Consider the following 22693-nt stretch of genomic DNA (forward strand, 5'->3'; position numbering starts at 1 on the left):
GAGTATCTGTTCACGGAATGAATAAAACGGCCAAGTTAGCCCTCCGGCTAGCTTTGTATTAGTAGCAGTGCTCTCGGTGCTGCAAACAGTTAACATGCTCGGCTGCTAACCTAAAGGTTGGAGGTTCAAGTCCACCCAGAGGCGCCTCGGAAGAAAGGCCTGGCGATCTACTTCCGAAAGGTCACAGTCACTGGAAACCCTGTGGAGCACAGTTTCACTCTGACACACACGGGGTCGCCATGAGTCAGTCAACGCGCCAGCAACTGGTTAAGCGGTGCTCTCCTGGGTGCAAAACCTCTGTCCCCTCTCCCACACTGGGAGAGCGTGGAGTGGCGGCGACCAGAGGCTCAAATGCGCAGACTTCAGACAGACTGCTCCCAGCTCTTGATTTAGGGACACTCCAAAGCTACAGAAAAGGTGAACTAGGATCCTAGATAGCCGTGTCTGTCAGACTTGCTTTTTCTGCGCTCTCTCTCTTCACACCCACACACCCCATACATACTTTTTAGAGCCGAACCGTTTAACAGTGAGCTGCAGACATCACCAATGATTCACTAAACACGTTAGCACGTGTTTCTCACCGTAGCACCATCCCATTCCCCTAACCCCCAAAGTTAACACTGATACAGTAAGATCATCTAATCTACAGTGCATAATCAAATTGTAATTGTTCATAAATATTTATAAAGGCCGCCCCCCACCACTCAGCCCCATCTAGGACCCCATCCAGGGTCACACGTTACATTCAGTCCCCAGGTTCTCTTTAAACCAAAAAAACCCCATTGCTGTCAAGTCACTTCCGACTCATAGCAACCCTAGAGGACAGAGTAGAACTGCCCCATAGGGTTCCCAAGGCTGTAAATCTGTATAGAAGCAGACTGCCACGTCTTTCTCCCATGGAGCAGCTGGTGGGTTCGAACCGCTGACCTTTCAGTTAGCAGCCAAGTGCTTTAACCACTGCGCCACCAGGCCTCCTCAGGTTCTTTTTAGTCCCCTTTAATCTGGAACAATCTCCCAGTCATCTTTCATCATTCATGACACTGATGTTTGGAAGCAACGTCTTGTGGAACAGCTCATATTCAGGATCTCGTGATAAAGTCTTTCTTGATCGGCAAACCCCACTGCGTACGTGCGCACAGGCACACACAACCACAGAACTCAAAACTGGTTTTTAATTAGCTTCCAAAACCTATAAAGCGGGAGATGTTAGAAGAAAATCTGACGAAGTCTTTCGTTTTGTTTTCCCATCATCGCTATCCATTTCCGGAAGCTTTTCATCATCCCAAACAGAAACTCAGTGTCCCTTCAGCAATAACTGCCTGCTCCCCGCCCTCACCCCTGGGAACCACTAATAATCCTTGGTCTCTATGCATTTGCCTATTCGAGATACTTCATCTAAATGGGATCATACAATATCTGTCCTTTCGTGTGTGACTTATTTCCCTCAGCATAGTGTTTTCAAGGTTCCTTCACACCGCAGCATATATCAGAACTTCATTTCTATTTATAGCTGAATAATATTCCATTGTAAGCATACACCACATAAAAAAAGTCTTAAACTCCGGGCTTTAGGGGAAAAAACAGAACCGAAAATGTGGAGACTCTGGACCCGTTTCTGTGTGGCCACAGATAGCGGGCTGCGGGCAAATCCCTTCTTGATGCGGGATCTGATGCGGCTGCCCCGCTCCTTCTGCCAGGGCCTCTGTGGGAACCTGAGTCTGTGACCCTGTCCCAGATTCAGGCAGCCCCTCCCCCCAGGGCTCTTGCCTCTTCAGGGACCTGAGGAATTCCTGCCCCTGCGTCCAGGGACAGACCAGCTGACCTTGCCTCTGCCCGAGGAGAGAGCTCTGTACCTCCCTCTCCCAGAATGGGGCTGAGGAAGGGCGTCTTTGGTCCTCAACGCCCGGGAGGACATCTGAGCACCTGTCTAACTGCTTTCAGAATACCTCACATGTTTAAAGTTCCACTGCAAGAGGCATGCTTGAAATGCATGTGATTCACCTCAGGGGACCTGGCCGACTTCTAACAGTAGAGGGTCACCCACTGAATCAGACAAACCCGGGCACTCAGGACTCAAAGTTCTGAAATTTTCCTTCACATCATCTTCATTCTTAGAATATCAATGCCATTTCAAACTCAAAGCCCTAAACACAAGACCCAAAGTCTACGTCCAAACACTCAATCACTCAATAGCCACAACACAAAAGACGCCCGAAAACCATCGGAGTTAGAGGGCACGCCACTAAACCAGTGGTTCTCGGCCCTCGGAGAGCCGAGTCCCAGGAGGCCCCCACCCGGCCCTGTTCTCAGGGAAGAGTCGTCTTTTCTGCTCATCTCTGAAGTGTTGCTATAGGTTTACGAGGTTGTCTGGCTTTCAAAGGGTTCACTAAACCCTAACGTGAATAATGCAACAAATATTTTCCAGGTTGTACAAGACACGCAAGGGCTTGTTTCAGTGAATAAGCACATCCAAATTGCCTACGTTCTTCAAAGACATTTTGAGCTGGAATGCACCCAACCAAGTCAAATGTGAAGGACTCACTTTTTGGGAAGCCAAGTACTCCATGCCTCTGGCCAGCTGGTACGTGCACGACACCAAGTCCTTGAAGGTCATCTGTTCCTCGGGAACGCGGTTGATGTCGTAAGAGTACTCCATCCCGGGCGGCCTGCGGGCACGCAGGTACTCCCGGAGGTTGCCCTTCGAGGCGTACTCCACTATGACATACAGCGGCCCTGTTGATGGAGAAGACAGCTCCCTAAGGCAGGGGACCAACCCAGGATCTGCCCACGGGCAGCTCAGCAAGTGGTTCTTAGTAATTACAATCCAGTACTCTGCTTCTTTCTTCTAAACATTTAACACGCAGAGAAGCGCACAAACTTAGAACACTCACATTCTAATCTCCCCAAATGGTAATCACCACTCATCATGACAGCCTCAAAAGTCTTCAAACAACAAAGCAAAGATACAGATGGTGGCTCTTTCACCATCATTCCCATTTTCTCACCAGTACCCTCCTCAAAAGCAGCCACCATCATAAATTGGATCCCACCAGAATATCCTTCCAATTCATTTTAAATATTTTTACATCCATGCATGTATTATTTTTAATCACATAAATGAATCATAGAGATATAGCTCTGTAACACCTCTTGCCCACCTAGTATCCTTGTAGAACTCAGTTAGGTTGAGAAAATAAATCTAGATCATTCCATCATATAAATACACCATACTTGATTGATCCATTCCCCTATTCATGGGCACTTACATGGCTTCCAGTTTGGGACCACAGCCAACAGTGCACAATGAACATTCCTGTACCCGGGTCCTTATACACATGTGCAATCAGCTCTCCAAGGTACAGACAAGAGGCTGGCAAACTACAGCCACAGCCAAATCCAGCCCCATTCACTTACGGATTGGCTATGGTTGTCTTCTCACTATATCAACGGAGATGAGTAGCTGTGACAAAGACCATCTGGCCTGCAAAGCCTAAAATATTTACTATCTGGCCCTTTACATAAAAAGTTTGCTGACTCCGATACAGACCAAAACCAAGTACTAAGTGAAAGACAGGCATTTTGGAGTCTATCAATGACTGTCAGATTGTTTCTCAAACTGCCAGTAAGCACTGCGATGAGAGAAGCTGGGGGGTCTCTCTCCCCGAAGGAAGATAGTAAGTTCCTTCATACTACTTTCTCTTTACGCTACTCCTGGAAGCTTGGCCATCGTTTGCCCACAGCAAGACGTCAATTCCTCTACCCCCATTGGAGGAAAGACCTCTTCAACCAAAACATAGGATCTTATTTTGAAGATCTCCCTCAGCACGTAGAAAACAAAAGGGCAGGTCAGGGGACTGCCTTCTCCAATCCACACTTGAGTTTGACCTCTAAATGGCAGGCTCCTACAGCCCCCTTTCTGCTCGTGGCGGGACACCTCTTCCTCGGGGGATTTAAAAGGAACGGTAAGCATGCACTGCAGTGCCCTGGGAGCGGGTTCCAAAAGCCCAACGGTTTTGAACGATTCTGGCATTAAACCGCGGTGTATCTGCATGAAAGCACCCTTCCCTCCTACTCACCATCCTGTGTACAGGCTCCAAGAAGATTGATGATGTTTTTGTGTTTTCCAATCATCTTCATCATCTCCATCTCTGACACCAGATCGGAAAGGTCTTTCTCTGTGGCATCATCTACAAACATTCGCAAGTTACAAATCAGTTCGTTTCCTCAAGCTCATCGGCCATCACTGTTGCTGTTGTCAGCTGCTGTCAAGTCAGCCCCGGACTCATGGCGACCCATGCACAATGGGAATGGACCACCACTGTGATCCATATGGTTTTCACTGGCTGATTGCCGGAAGTAGACCACCAGTCTTTCTTCCTAGTCTGTCTTAGTCTAGAAGCCTCAATGAAACCTGTTCAGCATGATAGCAACACACAAGCCTCCAGTGAGGGACGAGCAGTGGTTGTGCAGGAGACACACTGGCCGGGAATCGAACCCAGGTCTCCCAGGTGGAAGGCAAGAATTCTACCACTGAACCACCACTGCCTCCCTGCCATCACTTAGGAAAAAAAAAAAAAAAAAACCCACTGCTATTGAGTCGATTTCAATTCATAGTGATCCTACAGGACAGAGAAGAGCTGCCCCATAGGGTCTCTAAGGCCGCAATCTTTACAGAAGCAGACTGCCACAACTTTCTCCCGCGGAGCGGCTGGTGAGTTCAAACTGCCGACCATTCGGTTAGCAGCTGAGCACTTAACCACTGTGCCATCAGGCTCCTTCTGCCATAGCTATTAGATGCTAACAACCTGGTTGAAACGTGTGAAACTGAAGTTTAGAACCAGAAACGACTTTCCGAATTCTCCAGCCCCACCTCCTTCATTTATCAGCGAAGGGAGAAAGGTCCAACAGGAGACAGAACCGCTTCGTGTCAAACAGCTAATTTGGGGTCAGTGGGGTACAGCCAGTTCTTCTCCAGCAAATCTCAAAAATGTGAGCGTGTCTTCCCCTATCGTGAAATGGTTCCGTCCTCTGACACATCTAAGGTGCCTTAGAAAACCACAGCCGGCACAGCGCCTGAAAGCAACTCTGAAAACCTGGCAAGAGGAGGGCCAAAACGGGAGCCTTTCAAATCCCTACCCATTTCTCCACCAGGAGGGCCTGCCCCTAGCCCTCGCGGCCCTTTAAGCCTTCACGGACGGGCTCAGGGGCACCCCCTGCGACTGTGTGCAAAGCAAGTGTGTGCAGATGCATTTGGAGGGGATAGAGATCCCTGGCTTCCATTAGCTTCTCAAAGGGGCTGTGATTCCCATCCTCAGAAAAATTTTATAAACCACTGCTTTATCATTTCCAGCAGGAATGGCTTAGGTCCAACACCACGGGCTCACAGCTAGCTTCTAATAAGGCAAGACTGTTCCCCCATGCCCCTCTTCAAGCTAATTCAACACGGAAAAGACCTGGGCTTACTAAAAAAATGAACTAGGGACACAAACAGGAACCACGTTGAAAAAAAGGTATTTTTAGCTTCACAAAACCCACACTGATGGACTCAGGGGATGAGCCTCCTGCCACGCAGAGGGAGGCTCACCTGCGGATGGACCTCTCGGCATGTCCTCCTCTCTTGAGGCTCTTAGCTGCAAAACACAACATGCCACAGGGCTCTGGGGCTGAAGGCTTTCTACGTCCTAAAGGGGAAGGCCAGCCTTGGCATCACAGGACAGGCAGAACCCCCAGACCTCCCTTTCTGCAATCTGAGCACCCTAAACAAAAATCGAAAGTTCTGCCCGAAGAGAAGCAAAGCTGGGTCTCCCCGTACCACCCCTGGTATGTGGCCGGGGCCTGCCAGGGCCGGCTGGTGCTGTGCAGCAGAGCCGGGGGCACAGCCCACACCACACCTGTCACACAGGAGCAAAGGGAGAAGAGAAAAGAAAGGTCCAGGCCATGCAGGCTGGGAGCAGGAGGCTGCCTCTGTCGGTGGTGCCAAGACACCTGGGTGAGAGGGCACAGTTCTCCCTCCACCACCAGACTCCAAGATAGGGACCACCTCAAAATATCCTAGTTCTCCTTGGGACCCACCATAGCTCGGTAGCTGGAAAATCTATTCCCCTTCGGAAGGGATGGGATGACTCTCCCAGGAGAGCCCATGAAGGAAAGAACAGTGTACCTACAATGTGTTGGGTACCCTGCCTCCAGCAGACAGACCTCTCTACTGGGTATGTGGGAAAACAAGGCTTAGGGCTGGGATCTCCTTTCCTGAGGTCCCTACAACAGGATTTATGATGTGACCTTTCCCTATAACGCTTCTCGTCAAAGAATACTGCGGGAGGAATAAGTTAATGGTTAAAAGTTCTTTCAGTGCCTTGGATGTGGGCATGAAGCAGGATCGAAAGGTTAATGCAGAAACATTCAGACTCCCAAGAAAGCAACCCAACGTTTACATCTTGGGGTAACTGTTTACATGTTCCAGAAGGTTCTACACCAGCACCAATCCTGTTAGTTCCTTTTCAGCTTTCTAAGTGGCTCTCCCAAACCAGTGTCACATCTGCTGTGTTCCTCCCAGAAAAGAGACGCCGTAGCCTCTGTTCCCCTAAGCCTCCTTATTATAGTTGTTAGTTACCGCGGAGTTGACTCCAGTTCATGGCGACCTTGTGTACAACAGAACAAAACACTGCCGGTCCTGTGCCATCTCCATGATCGTAGATATCGGTCAGTCCATTTTCGAGGCTATCTGTGTCAATCCATCTCATTGAGGGTTTTCCTCGTTTTCGCTGACCCTGTACTTTACCAAACATGACGTCCTTTTCTAGTGATTGGTCTTTCCTGATGACATGCCCAAAGTACGCAAGACAAGGTCTCACTGTCCTCACTTCTAAGGAACATTCCGGCTGTATATCTTCTAAGACCGCAAGCCTCCTTGCTCCCTCCAAAAACGCCGATTTTCCAATTTAGAGAATTAAGTAAATCCAACATGCCAATCCCCATCTACACTAACCAATTCTATGTGAGTTACCTTTCTGAGCACGTTAAGAATACGGAGGGAATGAAGAATCACAGTCGTCTACCAGGAGTCAACACCGCACAATCTAGAAGGCTACCACTTTCTAACAAAACTGGCTTTCTTTCCTTTAAGTACACACAGTTCAAGATAAATAGTCTGTCCAAGACGCTGATTTATTCTGAAAACTTCTCAACCTTGAGGTCAACTATGTGCTCTCTGACCCCCTGCCATGATAAAGTTCAAATGCCAGAAGAGGAACATTCTCGATAAGATATTCCACCCTTTCCCCACCCCCACTTACCTTTCAACATCTTCACGGCCACAGTGACTGCTTCCTTGGGCTTCTCTTTGTCGATTCCCACTGCTTCAGCCATGACAACTTGCCCAAAACAGCCTTCCCCCAGGGGTTTGCCCAGCGTCAGCCTAAACGTGTAAATAGGGGATTAGCACACAGCATCTGGTGGAGGGGTGTAGTGAGCGAAATTCCAGAACTAAATATAAAAATCTTTCAGCAGCTTGCTGAAGCACCGCGCGTTTATCATATGGAACTAATGAGACTTGAGGTCCACACGCGCGTGAGTATTTTCTTAGTGACGTTTTAGAGAATGTCAATTACTGGTGGAACAGCTATTAAATTTCACATAGGTATTTTCAATTTATTTTCTTTATAGAAGGCATCCTTGCTAGTGAGGTGGTCAGCTTTCCCAAATGTCAACAATAAGGAGTTTTGATCTGTGCCAATGAAATATGCATAATTTAGAACGTCTCAAAAGAGAAAAGTTAAAGCAATTCTTATTTTTCATCCCTGAGAACTGGCAGCTTTAAAATCACTATTATTCAAATATTGGTGGATTTTACAGTCACATTCTTTGCCAAGCGACATGATATGAATCTTAAACACATTTTCCAGGAACCTCTAATTTTTCACTAAAGAAAAAACAAAATACTGGAAAATAGGAGGTAATATTTTTGTGAAATGATGTTTCAGAAATCCTATGACAATCCAAAATTAATAATGAAGAAAGCCCAAACCGAACCCAACAAGCATCCTGAATTTCCAAGCTCGGAAATTCTATTCACGTCATACTAATAGCCATATATTGTCCTAAGGCATTCCAGAACACCGACAGAATGGAGACGTTTTTGAAATACTTATGAATGCGGTTTTGTAACCTAAGCATAACACAGCCCAGTATTGAGCTACCATCAGTAAATAGTATTTACAGTAAGTATACACGGGTTTGAAAAGGTTCAACATTAAGACAGAGGGCAGCATATGCTATGCTAAGGTCATTCCGTTTCTATCCAGAACTAAAATTAAATTTAACATCTTGGCAGAAAATAAACATTTGCATTGGAAAAATGGCTAATTTATGTCCTATTGCCCTGCTATAGACGCATAACAATCCTTTCTTTGTATTAACTTTTGCCCCCAATCTAATAAACTGCTTCTAAATAGCCTTCATTCATTGGAAACCTGCTCCACCTACATTTGTGCTAAACACTGTTTTGAAATGTTTAGCACTCAGATTTTCCACACTCAGGGAACCCCTCCAGTGGGAGCTAATGGTTCAGCACACACAGACGCCCACTGTTGACTGAGGTGTCACAGGTGGCAAAAGCTACACGCTGAACCTGGGAACAGCAACAACTCCCCAGTTCAGCCATATATACGTAGGAATGCACAAATGAGCTGGCCTGCTTGTATAATCACCCAAAACTAGGGAACTGGCAGGGCTCATGAGAAACACTCCTTTCTTCTCTCCACTTTTCTACAGGTAAAGAAACGATTCTTTGTGTTTTCTCCGAGGCCTCACCAGTAAGTGCCCAATAAACACGTCTTCAACGAATGGATGGATGGATGGATGGATGGATGGATGGATGGATGGATGGATGGATGGATGGATGGATGGATAGATGGATGGATGGTCTTTTCACTACAGTACACAAATAAACTGAAAATTACTTCAATTAATGCTTTAACTGAATGAGACCTGGACAATGACTCGATTCTAGCTTATAGTGTATGTTCAACACTGGTGCAGTGTATCTGGGTGCGGTGCATACGGGTGCAGCATTGTGTGAAGCAAAATTGCAAGGGCCATGTAAGCTACCTGTCCTCCCAAAAAGAGTTGACCCTATCCAGTGTCTGGGAAAGCTTATCTTTTATTTCCAAACTTGTATATGAGCTCCTTCTATAGTTACCCACATACTTCTCTGAAATCCATTACCCATTGCCTTGAAGTCGATTCCTCCTCATAGCAACCCTATAGGCCAGAGTAGAACTGCCCCATAGAGTTTCCAAGGAGCAGCTGGTGGCTTCAGACTGCTGACCTTTTGGTTAGCAGCCGTAGCTCCCATAGCTCTTAGCCACTACGCCACCAGGACTCCTAACTTCTGAGAGATATTGCAAATGTCAAAGCAAAGAGGGTAGCTGTATACAAAAGTAAGAGTTTCTTCCAGTTTATAGGGTGCAGAAATACAGTCAGTATTTCCACACTCCATTACTCTAAGACATCTGGACTCTAATTCCTAGAAGAGGTACCCCAGAAGTGAGCGGTGAGCCCTTCAATGACTGTCCCACTTCCTCTCGGGACGTGGGTCTAGGGGGTGCTCCCTGCCTAGAGAATGGTTGGCTCGTAGCCAAGATCTGCTCACTGCCTCTGTGACCAGCACAACCATCTCCCTGGGGCCTGCAGTCCAGAGCTCCCAGGTTACCAATGCGTGACATAAAGGGAAAGGAAAATGTACAGGAGCCAAGAAGTGTGCTCGGTCCTGGGAGGTACAATGATCCTTGATTTATAGGACTGAAGACAGAGAATCATGTGACTCACCCAAGGCTGCCCAGCCACCGGCTGGCAGAGCCAGGATTCAAATCAACGTGACGGAGCCGAAAGTATGCAGGCTTCAAGCTGGACCCAGAGATCCACAAGCCCACACCAACGCTTCCCGCAGAGCTCAGGCAGCCGCACTCAGGCTGAACACCTGATTGTAACACCTCTGTATCATCCGATAAGGAAAATATTACGGACCACTGGAAATGAGGTGTCAGGTGCCAATTTGAAGATTCACAGCCTGATACTACATTGATAACCTTTGAAAACAGCAACACTGGGGAATGTTTCGCTAGGCAATTTATTCCCTACACCTAATTTCTCCACAGAAATGAACTACAGAATACTCATGTTCTAGTAACCAAGAGTTGGAATGTCAGGTCTGTTTTACAAATTGGATAACTCCAAGTTTATTCCACTTGACTTAGTTTGAATGGTCTAGAAATGACAAAAATGCTAGCCAGATAGCATCCTCTTTGGGGACCAGCCGTGGCTCCGCAGCTCTCCTTTAAGAAAGTTATCAAAACAAAAAAGGAATCAATTCTTCCATTTTTCAGGAGTTGGTTATTTAGAAACACAGTCTCACTCACTCCTGTTGACATTGTCCAAGCAAAACCTTTGCAAAGGTCATAAAAAGAAAATGTCAATCCAATATACCCATGTATATCTAAGTCTCCACTCGGAGATGTTACCAGTAGAAGTACTCACTTATCTCTTGGAAACTCCCATTTTGGATCCTCCGGCAATTCGTACTCAGAGACCCCTGCCAACATGGGGGTGTCCGCTGTTGAGGAGAGGCGTGTTGTTATCCTCACCAGTGGGGTGTTGGAGTTCATGGAGGAGCTGGACTCGGCGGAAACCTGGATACAAAATGCAAAGATGCAGATGTAATCCTGGCTCCACCTCTGAAGGCTGGAAACCTACCGGAGCCCAGCCAGAGTCTCCATAATGAGAAGGGAAGCAGGGTGGGGGCCAGTCAGAGCCATGAACTTGGACCAAAATGAAAAATCACTGGATTCCAAACCCTCTGTCCTTCCCTCCTACGAAGTAGCAGATTCAAATTATACGGTCCTATGGTCAGGTTTTCAAACAAAATTTTTATATCGTTTTTGATCAAAATCTCATTCTTCTTCCTGTCCTAATTCCTCAAGACTGTCACTTGAGGACATGTGGACAGACCTCAGTGGTGTCATTATTGCCTTTTTACCTGTACACAAATGATATTCTGCCCTTAGATCCACTCAGATCACTGATCAATGCCATGCTTATGAAATTTGATGAAAATTTTTGGAAAATCAGCTAATACTCCGTTTGTCTTTTCAAATTAAAGCAGAATATCTCAAGATCTAGGGTTTGAATGTAAAAGACAGGTAGGAGCTGTTCCATTTTTCCCCAAGTCCTTTTATGTATGGCAACCTGAGACCCAAATACTGGGAGCCATTCTCCGATTAATGACATCAAACGCTTCCAACCCAAAACACAACTCTTGCTCTTCTCCCCAGCCCTTCTGGGAACTTGTGGCTGTTCATGCTGGGAGGTGAAAATGCACCACCACTTGTCAACTCCAGTTTCAAAAACCAGTGGATGGAAGCGGGACAAAGAGTTAAGGGAAAGAAACATACACCTTTATTCAGTCACACAGGAGAGTTCCTGCCCCACCTGGCAGCATGCAGGGCTTCACCAAGTTATTTCCTTGTTTTCCCTGACCCATGAGGCTCTGTATCCAATAAATTGGTTATTTCTTAAATATAACATCTTCCCTTTTCTAGTGTCTGTGGATGGAAACCACATGAGAGCCCGCCTGAAGGCCACTTCTGAGGATTGCTATGCAACCTCGGTCAGATCGCAGGCTGCTAAGCCATGAACAAGGAAGTTAGAATATGAGGTCAATATGACCCATCAAAGCAGCTCACCAGCCCACCTTTGGTTCTGTCCACACCAACTGCCCAGCTCATAAGTACTTCCCAGCTATGCCTACAAACACCTTTTAATCAAGGTGCCTCAGAACAAGTCCAGATGAACAAACTTAGTTGAGATGAACTTGACCCGGGAGAACCTGGACTAAGGGGAATCAGATGACCTGTGTTTCTCTGGATACCTCTTATTTGGTAAACCTGGATTCTCTCCTTTCTAAACTCAGACTGCCCTTAACATGGGTAGGAAACCTGAAAAGACGTCTGTTATGGGTTGAAATGTGTCCCCAGAAAAGAAATGTTGAAATCCTAACCCCCACTACCTCTGAATGTGATCTTATTTGGAAACAGGGTCCTTGAAAATGTAATCAAGCTAAGATGAGATCATTAGGGTGGGCACTAATTCAATAGGACTGGTGTCTTTACAAGAAGGAAAAAGAGACAGAGAGACACACAGGGAGAACGCCATGTGGCAATGACGGAGACAGAGATTGGAGTGATGCACCTACAAGCCAAGGAACGCCAAGGTTTGCTGGCAATACCCGATGCTAAGAGAAAGGGATGGAAGCTTCAGAGAGCATGGCCCTGCCAACACCTTGATTTCAGACTTCCAGCCCCCAGCACTGTGAGACAGCAAGCTGGTTTTGGTTTAAGCCACCCAGCTGGTGGCAATTTGTTATAGCTGCCCTAGGACACGAATAAAGTATCTAAGAATGAACTGGAAATTTTTTTTTTTTTTTTTAGGAATAGGAAGTTGGTTTCAGTATTAGAATCAAGAGGCAGGCAATTTTTAACAGAAGTTCTATTACCTTTTTAAATGTATATAAATACATTTCTGAGCCTTCTGAGCAGTCTAGGCAGACAAAATGGTTTCTAAATTTTATTATACAGATATAGGGATGTTTATTCATTGTGAGTATAGTAAATTTGAAAAAAGGAAATGAAGAATCGCTAATTTTGGAGCTGAGAGGGCTCTCCCTGGACAGATTAGGCTCCGAGAGGCTGACGGTCCACACCCAAAGGTCCGAGTCATGTGGGCAAATGGAGAAGCAAGGAGAAAAAGACAAGAAGGCAAATGTGTGAACTCATGTAGGGGATACCACCCCACCAATGATGATAAGGACCAGGCAGGAATCCCCTGAGGCAAAACAGACACCAATCTCAAAGTCCCCACCATAGACTCCACGTGCTGTCCAACCTCATTGTCAGGACACATCAAAGACCAGGGACTTCCAGATAGCATCTTCAAGATCTCCATGGTTTGCACTGGCCATGTACACACCCTGAGCTCCATCGCAGAGGAGACTGGAAAGACTCCGAGATGGGTCTGACCGAAGACGCCTCCCCAAATCCTAATGCCCACCTAGCTCCTGCATCAGGGCCATGAGCTGTGGATGCAAAAGGACTCTGGGAAGTTGGTGTTGTCAAAGACGGAAGGGTCTTCTGGGAAGTTCTTCTACGTGAACAGGCAAAAATCACCAGTAATCACAGCGGGAGCCTGTGCTTGAAGATGATAAACGAGAAGACTCAGCCAAGGAGTAAAGATGGACCTAGCAGTGTGGTGAAGCAGTCCAGGCCCAACATGGCTGAGACCAGGCAGATTCCACACCCCGGACTCCTTCTGTATGCCAGCAGCATAGCCCATAATCGCTGGGCCGGCAGTTTGCAGAATTCCACCACTAGGGTGCATGGTGTACTGGGATCGACGAAGACCAGGAGAAATGGAATGGAATATCACTGGGAGGAAGAGTTCTGGGTGAGGTTAACAACCAGAAAGCAGAGGTCTCTCCAAGCTTCTGTGCCTTGTCCCTGCAAACCCACTGCTCTCATCAATGAGCTTACAGAATACGATAGGAGCAAGCAGCCCTCCCCAGTGAGAACACAGACCTTTTTAAAAAAAGTGTCTGGAAGGATATATAAAAGACTTAGCAGCAGTTACCTTTGCGGAGAGAGACTAGGGGTTAGGGAAGGGGAAAGAAAATACCTCTTATTTCAGAACTTTCAAGACCATTTGAATTTTATTGCTATGTATATGTATTCCTTATGTTTTTGAAAAAGTACTTTCTTTAAAAACAGCAATATCTTTTAAGATAATAAGGCTGTGAATGGAGGCATGTCATGGGTGAAGAAAAAAGAGGGTCTTATGTCTTATTAGACATAAAATATACTGATTTCTAAAATGAGTTTAAAACTACAAGACTGTTTGCTTTTGTCCCTCCTTCTGCTATCAGGCTGCGTTTTCTGGCATCTCTGCATCATCTGACTTGGGTGCACCTATGCCTAAAACCAGCTGCCATCCAGTCCCTTCTGACCCACGGCAACCCAACGTGTGTTAGAGTAGAACTGTGTTCCATAGGGGTTTCCATGGCTGAGTTTTCAGAAGTAGATCACCAGGCCTTTCTTCCAAGACACCTCTGGGTGGACTCAAACCACCAATCTTTCAGTTAGCAGCCAAGTGTGTTAAGCATTTGCACCACCCAGGGACTCCCAAATATGACTTAACAAAACAAAACAAAAAACAAAAAAAAAAACACCTGTTGCCGTCGAGCCCCTTACCAACCCAAAGCAACCCCAGAGGACAAAGCAGAACTGCCCCATAGTTTCCAAGGAGTGACTGGTGGATTTGAACTGCTGACCTTTTGGTTAGCAGCCATATCACTTAATTACTGTGCCAATGGGGCTCCAGATATGGGTTATTTAAGAACAGAAAAACTTAATACTCAGCCTAAAGTTAACTGCTCTGCAGCTAACCTATGACCCGAAAGGAATCTTTACCCACAAACCTTGGACAAAGGCTCCCACACACCTTCCCCCCAGAGTATTCCAACAAAGTTATAACGTGGATGCTTTTAAAGTGGAAACTCTTTACAAACTTTGTTGTTATTAAAAATAATAGTATTTACAAAAAGGATTACTTTTGGAAATTCTGCTCAGATTAAAGGCAGAGACTCAGATTAAATGTACAAATCTGGAAAACACTTTTGTAGAAACACAAAGGGAAAAATGTAAGAAAATGCCAAAAGTATAAGAAACTACCTAATTCTATCGTTCTGTCTACTGAGGTACAGCTTAATTTTACCTCCATGCATTTTTACTATGCTTTTAAAATCCTCTCTGGAACCATAAAACATGACTGGCTTTCTCATCACTTCATTTTACTCTGAGCACTAATGTTCTGCAGCCTGATACTACGCCTTGCAGGCTATCTCCCCACAAAATGCCACAATTCACCCAAGCCCCTTCCTCGATACCATGCCCCTCCAGAAACTCCCACGGCCAATCTACGAGATCCTTCTGATTTAAATTGCTGCTTTCTTCCCTTTTGTACAAAGCCATCATCTTCCCTATTAGATATCCTTCTTCAATTCTGGGTTTTCCTTTTTTTACTTATTTGAAAATATTCCAATGATTGCGATACATAAGTTATTTATAAACACTAAATGCTAATGCTCTAATAAACTGTTTTCCTACTCTCAAATCCTAGCAGGCTTTTTTTTTTAAAAAAAAAAAAGGCACTTATTTTCAGTCTCTAATTCAGCTTTCCCACTCTCTGGAATCTCTTTACCATGTACCATAAATCAAGCTTTTAACTAAATGTGCTTTCGTGTATTTCCACGGTGCATACGGGAGATTAAGAAAGGAAGTGTTTCCCCCGCTTTCTTTTTAAAGGGCCACCAAGAAATAGTGTTATCTCTTTACATCAGATTAGATTTCTAAATCGAGAGGAGGCTTCGCAGAGAACAGAGCAGGCAGAAGCAAAGACGCCTCAGAGGAGCAGTGATTACTATTTATATGTTTATTCCTGTGCACTGGACCACAGTTTAACAAAGAAACTCTCTATTAGTTAGGCTGTGGGTCAAGTTCCTAGTCCAAAGCAGAAAATAAGGCACTGGAGTTAAGGTACTTCTGCTGTAAGCCCTGCCCCCTGCTCCTCTAGGGCCAAACAAAATGCTTCCGCCACCTCAGGCTGGGAGGCTAAGATAAAGAAAGGCTCAAGAGGTTTCTGACTTTTTTTTTTTTTTTTTTGCTCCGTAACAAAATGTAGGTAATTAGGGAAGGCTGTTAATGGGATACTCGCTCTTCTCCCTCAGCGAGTTTTCACTTGCCCAAAGCTCTCCCCAGGACCCCATGAATAAACCTGTCGGAGCAAAGAGAGTCCTGAGCAAGCTGGTTTGACTAGAGGGTCTCAGTCAGGCCAGGCAGTCGGTGTCCATCAGATGAGGCGGAGTGAAGAGAAGGACAAAGTGGGGGCAGGGGAGGGTGAGCTGCCACATGAAAGGACAGATTCCAGTGAAGCCATCCATGACCACTCCAATTACCCAAATGTTTTCTGGAACCAGTGGGGGTTTCATTAGACCATTTGATTGACCAAAACACAGAGAATGTTCTGAGATCATGATGTTCAGCCCACTAGGTAGTAAACGGGCTTCTAGAAGTGGGACTTACCTTCCTGAAATTAGATGTGTTTAGTGGTCCTTAATTCATGGCCCCAGGGCCTGGCTCGTGACTCCTCCAAGTCCCCCTCATCTTTGTCTGGTCATGATGTCCTCGGGAACGTGCCACTGCCTCAAAGACCCTGTTATCAAAGATGACCTCGAGTGCCTTTGATTTTTCTCTAGGTGTCAATCTATCTGTATCCAAGGCCGGGATGTTAAAACTGAAGTCTGAGAAAAAAGACCTGTGGCACCTTCTGGGGGAAGAGGGTGAGCACATATGCACTTGTGTGTCTCTCCACCCAGGAGATGGATCTGTACGCAGCCAACACAGAAGACGGTGTTAACCTCCATCCTGCCCTATGGCAGCTTCTGGATCCAAAGGAACAACACAGTGTACTCGCTGAAAATCCTGTTCCACAAACCCAGTGACTCCACATGCCTCCTTAACAAGCATCCTCCATTTCCTCTGCCTCCTCACCATCCCCCTACCCCAACTGATTTGTGGAAAATTCAGAAAAGTCAGTCCTATCTTTGGAGCCCTGGTGGCGCAGTGGTTAAGAGCTTGACTGCTAACCAAAAGGTCAGCAGTTCGAATCCACCAGTTGCTCCTTGGAAACCCTACAGGGCAGTTCTACTCTGTCTTATACGGTCGCTATGAGTCAGAATTGACTCGACGGCAATGGGTTTGGTTTGGTTTTTGGTTAAAGCCCTCTCTTTGACTGTCCAGGTGCAGCCATGGCAACTTGTACAAGAACCAACAAGGTCACTAAGGTGTACCCCTGCGAGTTGGCTGTTACTGGTCCCATTTAACACGCTGGGCGCCAAAGGAGTAGAAATAGATGGCAATTGCCTAGCGTGGCGCCAAGACCCAGCAAAACAAGGAATGAGCCCCTGTTGAAGAAAACAGGAAAATCCATGCCATCTTCTCCCTCCACCAAAAAGTTCTGTCTCTTTCTCCAAGCCTCAAAAATACTCATGAGTACTGGGAAATGATCACAAAAAATTTCTCCTTTGGTGCAGGAGAAAACTATATTTATCTCCAAAAACAACCACACACTGAAATGTCCATCTTAAACCAGTAAACCCAGTGCAGATGAGTAAATGTCAAGAAGCAAAAACTCATGACTGAATCAAAAACGGCCTCCCTTGTTCTAGAAAGAGAACAATGATTGACAGTGCATGAAAGGCCATGTGTGTGTGTGCTCGGGGAAGGGTGAGGGTCAGGGCCAAGAAGATAAAATTCGGACTCCATCATAAAGATGCTGAGTGCTACCTGTGTGACAGGGAAGGCTGGGACAATGCAGAATGAAAAGTGGCCTCATAAATGCCTACAAATAACCCATGCATGAGACATCTGATTACAGGCTCACCTATCGCCAGGTAAAGGCATGCTTGGCATACCTATGGTATTTTCTCTGTCATCAACGTATCTACGGGCCTTTCTGGGGCTTTTCATTCCAGTCACTGTCCAATAACCCTCTTTTATCCAGGTACCCGATAGGCATCTCCTTCTCCAACAAAGAGGCAGTGCTTACTGATGAGGCGCTCATTGTGAAGAACAAATAAGCCATCCCATTTGGACATATATGAAGAGCGCTGGTATGTCAACCTTCCCCAAATAAATTAATCTCTCAGAGACTTATTTTCCCAGGGGAATGGGTATTTGCCAACTTCCCTCTGTTTCTCTCGCACTCTTTGACTCTACTGAAATACAAGGCAGTTATATTTCAAACCATGGCCCCAAAATACCCTCAGAGCCACTGGAGAATGTCACGGGCCACGCCTCACCTGGAACCTGGCTTAAACAAAGTACTCAGTAAATTATGATGGAATTACATTATAAATCATGAAGAAGGGAGGGAAGAGAAAGGGACGAAAGAAAGGAAGGAACACTCCATTACATGGGGGGAGTATGAGAAAAATGACCGACTTAAGTGGAGAAGGACGATGAACAAAGGCCAGAGGCCAGTGAGAAAGGAAAACACAATGACCATGGCTGAGGTCAAGGGGATTTTAGGGGCATCTGCCTCACATATATCAAGAAAAAGAGAAGATTCACTCTTGAGTATGTACCCAAAAGAAGTGAAAGCAGGGCCTTAAACAGATCCTTGTATACCTATGTTCACTGCAGCACTATTCCCAACAGCCAGAGGTGGAAACAACCCAAATGTCCATCAACAGATGAATGGATAAACCAAATGTAGTCCAGGCAGATAGTGGAATATTATTCAGCCATAAAGTGAAATGAAGTTCATGCTATAATATGGATGAACCTTAAAAATACTATGCTGTATTGAATAATCCACATTTTTGCAACTGACTTAAAAGAGTACCTTTATCATGTACTAAATTTCCATGTTTGGTTTTATTAGCTTATCTTTTATTTCTGCACCAACATCATGCTGTGTTTCTAACTGGAGCTTTATAATAGCCATTGCTCTACGGCTGAACTAATCTTTCCTTATTTTCTTTTTCAGAATATTCCTGATCTGATTATACTCTCATAGACTTTCCCCAAATACTTTTAGAATCCTTTTATGAAATTCTAAAATGAATATTTTGATTGGGATTGCACTGTGTTTTAAAAAATGCTCAAGGAGTCTTAACATCTGTATAATACTAAATTTTTAATCCACGAAGACGTTCTGTTTTAGCCGCTTTTATAGTTTTAAAATTTATATATTATTTTTCAAATAACTCATGTGGTGACTCTCCAAATAGATTAAAAAGAAGCAAAACAGAAAACGTTTGCTGACTGAAATAAGTCAGACCCAAAAGGGCAAATATGATATGATCCCATTTATATGAAATATAGAGAAGAGGCAAATGCATAGAGACCAAAAGTAGATTAGTGCTTGGGGGGAGGGGAATGATGAGGAGTTATTGCTTAAGGGGTACTGAGTTTGTTTAGGGTGATTAAAAGTTTTGGAAATAAATAGTGTTGTAAAAACAAAAGGGAAAGGAAAAAGAACATTGTAACAGTTGCGGCGGGGGGCGGGGGGGGACAATGAAATGATTAAGGGACAATGGCCTAGCTAAACCTAGCTAAGGTTTGCTCCAGCAAGCAGCATTTTTCCCTACTAGAAAAAAATAATAGCAATAGGAACACACCGCTCCCTTTTACAGCTCCCTAGGGCTAGACGGTGGCCGTAAGGATGCTGCCCAGAGGCAACTGGGAAGGGGGTGGGGACCATCTGAAGGTCGCAGCACTACCTGGCTGGACTCTCCCAGACTGGAGTCTCCCAGAAATGGGCCCTATCATGGCTCCAGGAATAGCAGTGGGGTCATCTTAAATGACAACAGCATGCTTGGTGACAGGGGTGACCAATGATCCCTTTTTCCGTTGCTCTTAGAGCACAATTGGTTCAATCACCAGCACCTGACACACACTCCAGATTCTCTCCTCTCCTCCCCCTTCACGCAAACAGACCTGCCTGCAACATGGCTTCAAGGAAACACACAGGGACCCATTCAGACCAGGTTTTGGAGCTGGTTGAGAACAACCGGATTCATGCCAAGACCACGGCTGATCAGCTGGTTCCTAATCCTTCCTAATGCCTTGTCCAGAAAATGTCATTTGCACCTGAAGTCTCAGGAGAGGCAAGACTGGGATGAACCCTGTATTTCTCAAAGTGCATTTTAGAATCCTCTGGGGACTTGTTTAAAAAGCAGATTCCCAACCCCACCCAGACCTACTAAACCAGAATCTCTGGCGTTGGGACTAAAGAATCTGCCATTTTTATAAGCATCTAGTAAAGTCTATTAAGTACACACTCAAATACAGCCAGCGAGTTAGCCATTTTTATTTGCCGTTTCCAAAAAACAGCTTTGTCGGAACCAAGTTCCAAACACTTTGGTGGCTTTGCATTCACACTTGCCTTCTATCCAATCTCCACGAAGGCCCTTCTCAGGAGGAAAGAGTCAAAACAGCTCACCACTCACCTTTGCAGGGGCTTGGCTTATGGCACAAGTGGAGGCTCTATCTGACCCCATCTCCCCAAAGGAAAACTAAACCAATCAGGAGCCACGCACAAGCAAACAGTAACCATCAAAGACCAAGCCCAAGGTTATAAACACAATCTGCTGCCAGAGCGCCATATAAAAGTCATTCCATCCCCCAATCCACAGCCACACCTGTGAATTACTGACAGACAACAAAATATATGCATAAAACTCTATTTTCAGAATTAGAGGGGTTGACCTAAAATTCAATTTAGACTTTTAGAAATGCATCATGGACCGGTTTTAATTAAGCAGTAGTTCAGGTTCATCTCTGGAGTGCAGGTTTCTGACCTTGATTTAAAAAAATAAGTCAAGAGAGCTGGAGTCTCTGCCCTATATACTAGTGGCACAAACCCCATCTGGATATTCATGCCTGTCTTGAAAAAAAAGGATTAGGTCTCAGGAGACAAAAGCAGTCCATGGTACCAAGAGACCCACTGGATTCGAGCTTCATCCAACGCACACAGAGGCATTTCCAGTCCTGCTGATGAACTCTCTGATTCTCACACCTCGTCTTTCTTGCTCATGGAGCTAGACTCAGGTTGATCACAGCAATGCACTAAGACTTGACTTTGCAAGCTCCTAACACTCACTGGACTGCCACCCAAGCAGCACACTGAAGCCACTTGTGTCTCAAAGCTCACACAGATCAAATCCAAGCAGAGGAGACGTTCTCAGAGCTGGCTCGGTCATGGGGAAGGGGTAAACTCCTTTAAACTCTTTATCTACTTTCTGTTACCTGTCTCCGCAGAGGGATGCGCTTGGTCAGCTTGTGCACAGCCGGCTGGCTGCTAAAGTCCGGCTTCTTGGTCGTTGTCTTCATCCGGCACAGGATGACCGTCACCACCATACAGGCAATTAAGAAGACCCCTATGCAGTAAATGGCTATCTCCAGGTAGTCTGGGGAAGCGGTAATGTCCTTTTCTCTCACGGGAGCTGGATTGCAGATCACAGGGTGGGGGAAGATAAGCAGGCCACAGAGTTAGGATGCTGGACTGACGCCTCTTACCACAACTACAGGAATCACGAGGAGATGACCAATGCCCAAAACAAGACAGGCTTCCCAGTCACTCAGTGCAGTGTGGGATGGCAGCACCACAGGCCTGCCACGTGCCTCTTCCCAACAAAGGGGAATAACCAAGGGCTTCTCACTTTACCACCAAGGCCCCGGCAGTCACTGTAGCTAGTCTCAGTGGGCATTTGCAATCCAGTAAGCAGCTGCCACCATGTTACACCAGGCCACATTCTGTTAGACATTGAGGTGGAGCAGGACAACAGACCACACCCACAACAAAAGGATAGTCTCTCATGAAGATCTCTGAGGCCAACCAAATTAAAAGTGCTGGAGTAGGACCGTGTCCGCTTTTATTACTGAAGACACAGTGTTTCAGTCTTATTTGGACAGGCTCTTCCAAGGGAAGACGTGACAAGATGAAATACCCCAGGTGAACACACTTCCACACGAAATGAAATAAATATCCATTCACTAGGCTGGTCCAAAAAAGTTCTGAATTCTTAATATACTCCAGCATATTATTCAATTAAACAAACAAATGTATTCAATACAAAAACTGAATTGTTTATAATACGGAATTCATAATGTTCGTAATATAGAAAGTTTCTAATATTCCTTAATCAATGACCATTTATATTTTTATGCATCTGGTTATACTGCTAAGTCACTATGACTTCTCTCTTAATGAAAAAAAAATGTAAATGGCATGTGTGTATACATGTAATTGCTTAATTTAGCACATTCTTATATAAACTTCCAATAATGCCTTCTCCTTAGTTCTCAATGGTCAAGCTACAAGCAGTGTATTTCCAAGTAGTATTTTTCTTAAACTGCATTCTTTGTTAATGTGCTAGTACTCTCAGGCAAATTGGTTAAAAAGTGCCAGTCAGGTACTCGCAGAATGCAATACTGCAAGTAAAAGCAAGCTTAACATAAGAGGCATCTAACTGTTTCACAGCAAATATTTACGGTGCAGATTCACAACAAAAGAAAAAAACAGATGCAATGGTATTACTTAAAGCTTACACATTTTAATCAGAAAAAATATTTGCAAGATAGTCAAAACTCTCAGCAGCACAGCACAAAATGAAATGATCACTATATTTTACTAGATATAAAATAAGCATGCAGGGAGGCACCATACTCTAAAAATAAGGAATTAATAACTGGAGTGGAACATCAGAGCTAGCAAACCACAGGCTATGCAGGCAAACCATGGTCTATGCAGTCTCACAAAGAAAATGGCAAAGAGGCAGACAAATCAGAGCAGAGAGTGATTATCAAGAAAGTTTCACTAGGACAGAGACACTGATTAAAGATTCAGAGGCAGCCATGTTTAGGCAATAGAGCTTCTCTGATGTTGATTTCTCTGTAGGGCAGAAATAACATCAAGCCCAAGATGGCAGGAGCATGCTTTGCAGTAAAAGCAAACTGAGACGCCACTCTATGGCAACATGCGATGAGCCACCCGATTCCCAAGGAAGGTAACACACTGCTTC

The 22693-nt window shown here is 45.2% G+C and overlaps 1 protein-coding gene across 11 annotated transcripts in view; it reads right to left on the bottom strand.

Moving 5' to 3' along the window:
• Positions 1-22693, bottom strand: part of FGFR2 (fibroblast growth factor receptor 2) — a 120196-nt gene that overhangs the window by 16344 nt on the left and 81159 nt on the right. For 10 of the 11 annotated variants that reach the window (XM_004374903.1, XM_023730015.1, XM_023730014.1 and 7 more), the window contains 5 exons: positions 20919-21115; positions 10537-10688; positions 7296-7417; positions 4077-4187; positions 2543-2733 (listed from right to left, as the gene is read on the bottom strand). In XM_004374903.1, the coding sequence (XP_004374960.1) occupies positions 2543-2733; positions 4077-4187; positions 7296-7417; positions 10537-10688; positions 20919-21115 (773 nt within the window). The remainder of the gene's footprint in view (positions 1-2542; positions 2734-4076; positions 4188-7295; positions 7418-10536; positions 10689-20918; positions 21116-22693) is intronic. The other variant, XM_004374902.1, reaches the window with a different exon arrangement.

The sequence above is a fragment of the Trichechus manatus genome, unplaced genomic scaffold (assembly GCF_000243295.1).
Source record: "Trichechus manatus latirostris isolate Lorelei unplaced genomic scaffold, TriManLat1.0 scaffold00031, whole genome shotgun sequence".
NCBI classification, from domain to species: Eukaryota; Metazoa; Chordata; class Mammalia; order Sirenia; family Trichechidae; genus Trichechus; species Trichechus manatus.